The 7,573-nt window shown below is 54.7% G+C and overlaps 4 protein-coding genes across 4 annotated transcripts; 2 read left to right on the plus strand and 2 right to left on the minus strand.

Annotated features, from left to right (window-relative positions):
• Positions 1 to 634: 634 nt before the first annotated feature.
• Positions 635 to 1,260, plus strand: T310_8544 (uncharacterized protein; the record flags this gene model as incomplete). Its single annotated transcript, XM_013468674.1, has 2 exons — positions 635 to 1,089; positions 1,257 to 1,260. 2 exons carry the CDS (start codon positions 635 to 637, stop codon positions 1,258 to 1,260), a joined length of 459 nt encoding a protein of 152 aa, XP_013324128.1.
• A 131-nt stretch (positions 1,261 to 1,391) lies between these two features.
• T310_8545 (Prohibitin complex subunit Phb1) lies at positions 1,392 to 2,282 on the minus strand (the record flags this gene model as incomplete). The annotated part of the gene is made up of 2 exons (XM_013468675.1): positions 1,392 to 1,913; positions 1,965 to 2,282. 2 exons carry the CDS (start codon positions 2,280 to 2,282, stop codon positions 1,392 to 1,394), a joined length of 840 nt encoding a protein of 279 aa, XP_013324129.1.
• Positions 2,283 to 3,825: 1,543 nt separating this feature from the next.
• On the plus strand, positions 3,826 to 5,111 carry T310_8546 (Spermidine synthase; the record flags this gene model as incomplete). Its single annotated transcript, XM_013468676.1, has 5 exons — positions 3,826 to 3,856; positions 3,940 to 4,120; positions 4,176 to 4,323; positions 4,378 to 4,615; positions 4,777 to 5,111. 5 exons carry the CDS (start codon positions 3,826 to 3,828, stop codon positions 5,109 to 5,111), a joined length of 933 nt encoding a protein of 310 aa, XP_013324130.1.
• Positions 5,112 to 5,978: 867 nt separating this feature from the next.
• T310_8547 (NADH-dependent flavin oxidoreductase) lies at positions 5,979 to 7,340 on the minus strand (the record flags this gene model as incomplete). Its single annotated transcript, XM_013468677.1, has 1 exon — positions 5,979 to 7,340. One exon carries the CDS (start codon positions 7,338 to 7,340, stop codon positions 5,979 to 5,981), a length of 1,362 nt encoding a protein of 453 aa, XP_013324131.1.
• Positions 7,341 to 7,573: the final 233 nt, after the last annotated feature.

Here is a 7,573-nt window from a genome sequence, read left to right on the forward strand (position 1 = left end):
ATTTTGCAAGGACGAAGGAGAAGGGATGAGGAGGAGGAAAGGGGGTCTGATACAGATACCTTGCGTGTCTTGTGTATTGGGGGTGGTGCGGGCGCGGAGATTGTTGCTCTCGCTGGGGTTTGGAGGGAGTTGTTGGATGAGCAAGAAAATGATGATGAAAATGAACACGGTCACATGGATACGGACAATGTGACGACGACGACGACGACGACGACGACGACGATTACTACTGGAGTGGAGGATCTTTCGTTGGATGATGATGAACACGACCACTCAACTGAGAATGTGGAAGAAGAGACAGGAACAGAAAAAACAAAGGAAGCAGAATGTGCACACACCCCATCAAGACGACTGCCGGATCTCTCCGTCACCGCCGTCGATATCGCCGACTGGTCGACCGTCCTCGCGCGGCTCTCGCAGACGATCCATTCGTCTGCCGTGCCGGGCTCGAAGGCCCATCCTGCGCCTTTGCTTCGTCCCCAAACCGTCGAAGAGGGAATAGAAGCAGAGAAGAGAGGGGGACAACGAAGAGGAGGAAGCTCGTTTGATGTCTCCTTCCAACGCCTCGATGTCCTCGCACTCACGGACGAAGAGCTCAGAGCTCTGCTCTGGCGTGATACAAACGCTCATCATAATGATGATCATCAGACTGCTGCAGCAGCAGCAGCAGCAGCAGCAGATCCGTGACGGGACAGCTCTGATCACACTCATGTTCACCCTGAACGAGCTCTTCGCGACCTCCATGGCTAAAACGACACAGTTCCTCCTCCGTCTGACCGACCTCGCTGCGCCGGGCACCATCCTGCTTGTCGTCGACAGTCCAGGGAGCTACTCTACTCTGACGTTGGGGAAGAAAACCCCCCAAAGCAACAGCAATAGCGGCAGCAACGGCAATACTAATAACAGCGATGATAATGGCGGTAATGGTAATGATAAGAGCGGTTCTGCTGCTGCTGTTGCTGCTCCTGCCAGACACTACCCCATGAAGTTCCTCCTCGACCACACCCTCCTCTCTGTTGCGGTGAACAAGTGGGAGAGGGTCCTCTCGGATGATTCGCGCTGGTTTCGGCGCGATGCGGCCAGGTTGCGGTATGATGTTGGAGGGGAGGGAGCCGTCAGACTGGAGGATATGAGGTATCAGATTCATGTTTATCGAAGGTTGCCTTAGAATTGTTGGCTTGGATAGATGCATATGACTATATATATGATTTCAATGAAGTTTACCACGTTACTCCTTGATACCTATACCTACCCAGCTAGATATAGAGGGGAAAATTCCTGAGCCAAGAGTAAAGAGATAACTATTCTTACATGAGGCGAGTGTCTGGCATCATCTGATTACAAACTAATGCACATCATTAAAAAAATTCAATTTGATCACACCTGCCATCCTAAGTCCTCAGTCCCAGAAGAAGACTTGTGTTCTTGCCGCCCTCTTTGCCTTCACCACCACCCGGCAGATACGTAACGTTCGGGTTGTTCGCCAGCGTCTGCGCAATCTCCTTGGTCGCGTCGATGCGACGGATCTGGATGACACCATCACCCGCCTTGGCGATGGCCTTGCTGATAATCTCGGCACTCTCGGCTTCACCCTCCGCCCGGATAACATTCGCCTGCCGCTCCTGCTCGGCCCTCTCAACGACGAACCGCGCGCGCTCGGCGTCCTGCTGCGCGATCTGCTTCTGCTCGACGGCCTTGGTGAACTCCTTGCCAAAGGTCATGTGCGTGATGGACACGTCCTCCAACATGATGTGGAACTGCTCCGCACGGCGCATCAGGTCCGTCCGGATGCGGTTCGAGACGGCCTCTCGCTGGGTGATCAGCTCGGCAGCGTCGAACTGGGCGACGATGGCTTTGAGGACCTCGTTTCCGATCGATGGCAGAACTCGCTCATCGTAGTCTTGACCGTAAGACTAGAGCCTGTTAGAAATAGACAGAATTAAATCTAGCATGCTGGGGCATACCTGGTAGATCTGCGGCAGCTTCGGCACGTCCGGACGGTGCAGCACTCGCAGCGTCAGGCTCACCATCTGCAGGTCCTTGCTTCCCGTCGTCGTGGAGATGTTTCGAGGCTTCGTGCGCACATCGTAGATGATGCTCTTCTGCAGCCAGGGAATCAGGAAGTGGGTGCCCTCGCCGACAACCTTTTCCTGCACTCCGGTCAGACGGTCGAAGATGACGGCGCGGTTGCCCCCCTTGACGTCGTACATGGACGCCTGGATGAGCATGGCCGCGGCAGTGGGCGGAATGATCCACCGGAGGAGGGCGTTGGGGGACGCCATGATGGAAGCTGGATCGGGGACAAAAAGAGATCCAGGTCGTCGGTCTCTTCTTGTCTTGGTGATTGATGGTCGTCGAGCTGCAGCTGCGGCCGTGGTCAAGTCACGGGCTTCCTTTTCGGGCCTAGCGTGCCAATTTCGACTTCCAGCGGAATCCGTCGCCGACAACTTCCTCGACGTCAACTCTTGCGCTCTGCTGTTCCAACAGTCCTGCCAGCTCTCGTTCTTTGTCTCCCTCTCTCTATTCTCTCCCTGTCTGTCCGCTTGATCCGGCGCAATGCACTCCCACGCTGAGCCCAAGAACGGAATGTGAGTCTCCAGCCCTGGAACCCTTTTGCCCGGCCCTTCTCCCGTGCTTTGCCGCGGTTGTCTGGCACAGTTGGCACAATCCACCCAATTGAGCGAGCCAATTCGAGTCAATTGGGAGGTTTATTTGTTTTTTAGGTAGTTAAGTATACTAACAGGTCTTTGTTATAGTTACCTCGGTGGCTGGGGTGACCTCGGTAGGTAACCTCCGATGCAGATTCACCTTCACGACAGTGTGCCTGTGCTCTCAGCTCGTTGCAAATTTCCTTCAGTCTACGAAAGCCTGCTGATCACCGCTCTCAGGCTGCCCAACCCCTCAGAGGGGCATTGTGTCCTACAGTCTTGCTTCCAACCGCCAAAGACCCCTTGCCGGTGCTGCTCATGCCGCCATCTTCAACACCTGGAGACGATTCCGCCACCAGGTGCTCTACGTTGCTCCACCATTCATCTTTGCCTACGCTGCCATGAACTGGGCGATTGAGAGGTAGGGTGGCCCTGTGTCCCTGGGATGGAGGCTATGTTTGCCTATTGGATTGCATGCTAATTCTCCGACTTGAATAGGAACGAATACCTGAACTCCAAGGCGGGCCGCCTGGCTGAGGGTGTTGAGGAGTAAATACTCTGATATTTTCGGATATATGGTCCTGGAGGAAGCGTGCTCGCTCGTGGAGCGGTTCCTGATTGCCTGTACAGTATAGAAGCAATCGAGTCTAACCATTTCATTGGTCTTTCATCTAATTCCCATTGCGTGGTCCTGATTCTACCTAAACCGTAGTCTTGTATTCGACCAGTCTTTGTCATATCCTCAACCGAGTGGTAACTTAGGCAATGCTGGTGCAACATCCTTATGCAACGTGCAATATCTGCACACCACCAGCCTCAAGACCAGCCAATGATGCTGCCATCTGCTGAGCGTATCCTTATCTCGTGCCCTGCATGCCTAGACAGGGCAGTCAACCGCCGGATGGCAAGCTGTGCGGGCTAAGAGCGACGGCGACCCGCAGGTCTGGGCGGGACGCGGCATCCCCCGCCGTTGGGCAGTCCATTGGGAGATGACTGCCTGCACCACTTTTTTTTTCTTTTCTGCGGCAATTTCCTGTAGATGCTTTTTTCTCGTGTTTCTCCTCTCCAACATACCCTCCGTTCAATTTTCCCCAGGAGAGTTCCCTGCCCTCTTGCCTTTGCTCCTCGCTCAGTTGCCCGCACCTCGTTGTTCTCGTCGCTATCCCCTCCTCGCACAATGAGCGAGATCACCCACCCCACTATCAAAGGTAACCACCCCGCCGTGACTCCGACAGCTCAACTTGCACTCTCTCCCGACAGCAACGCATTGCTGACACCCTGTACCAAACAGATGGCTGGTTCGTCGAGGCCTCGGACATGTGGCCCGGCCAGGCCATGACCCTCAAGGTCAACCAGGTTCTCCACCACGAGAAGTCCAAGTACCAGGATGTGCTGGTCTTTGAGAGCACCGACTACGGAACCGTGCTGGTTCTGGACGGTGTCATCCAATGCACGGAGCGCGACGAGTTCTCGTATGTGTTCCCTCCTCTTGTCAGGAAGAGGATGCCAATTGATGAAAAAAAATAGCTACCAGGAGATGATCACCCACCTGGCCATGAACTCGCACCCGAACCCGAAGAAGGTCCTGGTTATTGGCGGTGGTGATGGCGGTGTCTTGCGTGAGGTCGTCAAGCACGAGACTGTGGAGGAGGCCGTGCTGTGTGACATTGACGAGGTGAGTCTCAGTAAAAATTTCTCAACAGTTCAAGACTAATCAATTTCTTGCCAGGCCGTCATTCGTGTGTCCAAGAAGTACCTGCCTGGCATGAGCATCGGGTTCCAGCACCCGGCCGTCAAGGTTCACATTGGCGATGGCTTCGAGTTCCTCCGCGACCGCAAGAACGAGTTCGACGTGATCATCACGGACAGCTCCGACCCCGAAGGTCCGGCCGAGAACCTGTTCCAGAAGCCTTACTTCCAGCTGCTCTACGATGCCCTGCGTGACGGAGGCGTGATCACTACTCAAGGTTGTTCGTGGCCTTTCCTTTTGCCTTGCACATCCCCCCCCCCCCTTTCCCCAAGCGTTCCCCTTTCCTCAATTGCTTGCGATATATCCCCCTTATGAGAATGGATGAGCAAGATATGCTAACCCAACCCTCCTCTCCCATTGTGCCTGGGAACTGAACAGCTGAGAACCAATGGCTCCATCTCTCTCTGATCGCTGATCTCAAGAAAGCCTGCAAGGAAGTCTTCCCTGTGGCCGAGTACGCCTACACGACGATCCCGACCTACCCATCCGGCCAGATCGGGTTCATGGTCTGCTGCAAGGACCCGAACCGGGATGTCAAGGAGCCGGTGCGGACGTGGTCCCGCGAGGAGGAGGAGCGGCTGTGCCGGTACTACAACAAGGAGATTCACCGCGCCAGCTTCATCCTGCCGAACTTTGCTCGCAAGGCACTGAACGTAGAGTCGAGCATCTTGCCGAGAGAGTTCTTATTCTACTGGCGATATTCAATGAAATGAATTTTTCTGATCATTGACAGCGCGGCCGTGACGATACGAATGATCAGGAAACAGCTCCCATGCAAAGTCCAGTCCGATCAGTCACGAAAGACGACGGAATAATGATGATGAGGATGGGATGGTAGTAAGATAGGTAAAAAAAGAAAAGAAAAGAAGGGAAAGAAAAAAAAGGAAAAAGACAAAAAAAATTGGTCGAAACCTGCGACCTGTCCTGTCCTTGTGAGCAGAGCAGAGCAGAGACGATACCCAATTGAACTGTATTCCACTCCAATCAATCAATTCAGTTGGCATACACTTGATTGTTAATTAGCTAGTTTGTGATTCTATCGGTCTATCGATCTATCTATTAGCCATCTAGATCGTCGCTTCAGTGGGGGTGTGGGGGTATTCTGTATGAGAAGGGAAAATAAAATAAAAATTCTTGCTCTAGTATCTATCATCTATCTATCTATATATGCGTATGTATGCGCCCGTATTGATATTTCTGAACTCTGTTCCTCAATGGTGGTACTAGGTAGGTAAATCTATTCCAGCTGCCGAATTATGGACTGTGTCTCCGTCTCTATCCCTGTCTAGAATTGAGCATTCACTAGGTATGTACGTACGTACTGTACATAAGTTAGTTCTAAGAGTACTAGCTTCTAGCTTCTAGCTTCTAATTTCTAGGTAGCTTCTATACCTTAGGTATATACATATGTATGCATGCATGTATACTGTACTAACGGTATGGAGTAGTCCAGACAAAACAATTCAGTTAGCATTGTTTGCTTGTATTCATCATCATTGTCGTCGTTGTTGTCGTCGTCGTCATCATCGTAACTCACTCTCTTCCACCTCTATCTACCAACTGACCCATTCTGGAGCCTCTCAGTACGCGCGAGTAAACTGCACAGGAGGCGTAATCTTGACGCCCAACTTCTTCGCCGCGCTAAGCACCCATGTCGGCTCGCGCATAAACTGCCGTGCAATGAGGACTGCGTCGGCCTGCGGACCGCTGCCATCGGCCTTGTTGTCTGCCAGCGTGGCTTCTGCGGCAGAGGCTTCAATGGCGGTTTCGTCGTCAGCACCCTGCACAATCTTCTGCGCGGCTTCGGCCTGCGTGATGAGTCCGACTGCTCCGATGAGCAGCGTCTTGATGCCCGCCGCACGGAGCTCCCTCCGGATCCGCCCCGCGATGTCCACCTGGTAGCTCGTGTGCGGCTCGATCTTCTGGTCCTTGTGGTTCCCGCCGGAGCTCACGTCTAGGAAGTCGATGCCCAGTTCGGGCAGCTGCTTCGCCAGCCGGATCGTCGACTCCACGTCCCAGCTCCCGCCCGCTGCGGCCGCCACGGGCTGCTCTTCCAGCCACTCGGTTGCGCTGACGCGCAGGAACAGCGGCATCCCCTCCGGGATGACGGCGCGGACGGCGGTCGCGATCTCGCGCACGATGCGGATGCGGTTCTCGAACGAGCCGCCGTACTCGTCCGTCCGCTTGTTCGTCACGGGGCTGAGGAACTGGTTGATCAGGTAGCCGTGGGCGGCGTGGATCTCGATCACGTCCACGCCCGCCTTGACGGCCAGCTCGGCGCTCTTCGCAAACGCCTGCACCACCTCCTTCACCTCGGCCGTGCTCAGCTCCCGCGGCGCCCAGTATGCCGTGCCCGGCGCCCAGATCTGCTCCTCGCCGCCTGTCGGCCCGACGACGTTGGACGGCCATCCGCCGACCTGCTCGTCAGCGCGGAGACTGCGCACGCCGTGCTGCGCTGCCAGCCAGGGCGCGACGACGCTGGCCTTCCTCCCCGCATGCGCCAGCTGGATACCGATCTTTGCGCCCTGGCTATGGACAAAGTCGACGACGCGCTTGAGGCCCTTGAACTGGGGGGAGTCTTCGCCCAGGTCGAACTGCCAGAGCCCGGAGTCGTTGGGCGAGATGCGCCCGTTGGGCTGCACGGCCGTGGCCTCGATGAAGATCAGCCCGGCGCCCTTGAGGGCCAGATGGCCGAGGTGCGCGATATGGTAGTCGGTCAGGGCGCCCACGGTTGGAGCGCTGGGGTCCGACTCGGCCGAGTACATGCACATGGGCGCGACGATGATGCGGTTCTTGAGCGTGACATTGCGGATTGTCAGCGGGCGGAAGAGCGTGGGTGTGTTTTCGTTGATTTCTGCCGCGGCGCCGGCGTTATTGGCTGGTGTGAAGTATGGGATGCCCTCTGCTTGGACGACAGCGGGGGAGGGGTGATCAGCGGGCATATTTATCAAAAACGAATACGTAGGTATGTACAGTACAAGAAAAGAAAAAAATAAATGGAAATAAACAACTAACTGCAGGAATCAGAATCAATTGACACGATATCAAAAACAAAAAGGCAAAATATGGACGAACAATCAATCTGAACTTGCACAGCAACAAATAATCCTGATTATAAATCGATCGATGGACGGAGAGCGGAGACGGCGAACCTCCGAGTTCGGCCATACAATTC

This window comes from Rasamsonia emersonii (assembly GCF_000968595.1).
Source record: "Rasamsonia emersonii CBS 393.64 chromosome Unknown ctg1118621760848, whole genome shotgun sequence".
NCBI classification, from domain to species: domain Eukaryota; kingdom Fungi; phylum Ascomycota; class Eurotiomycetes; order Eurotiales; family Trichocomaceae; genus Rasamsonia; species Rasamsonia emersonii.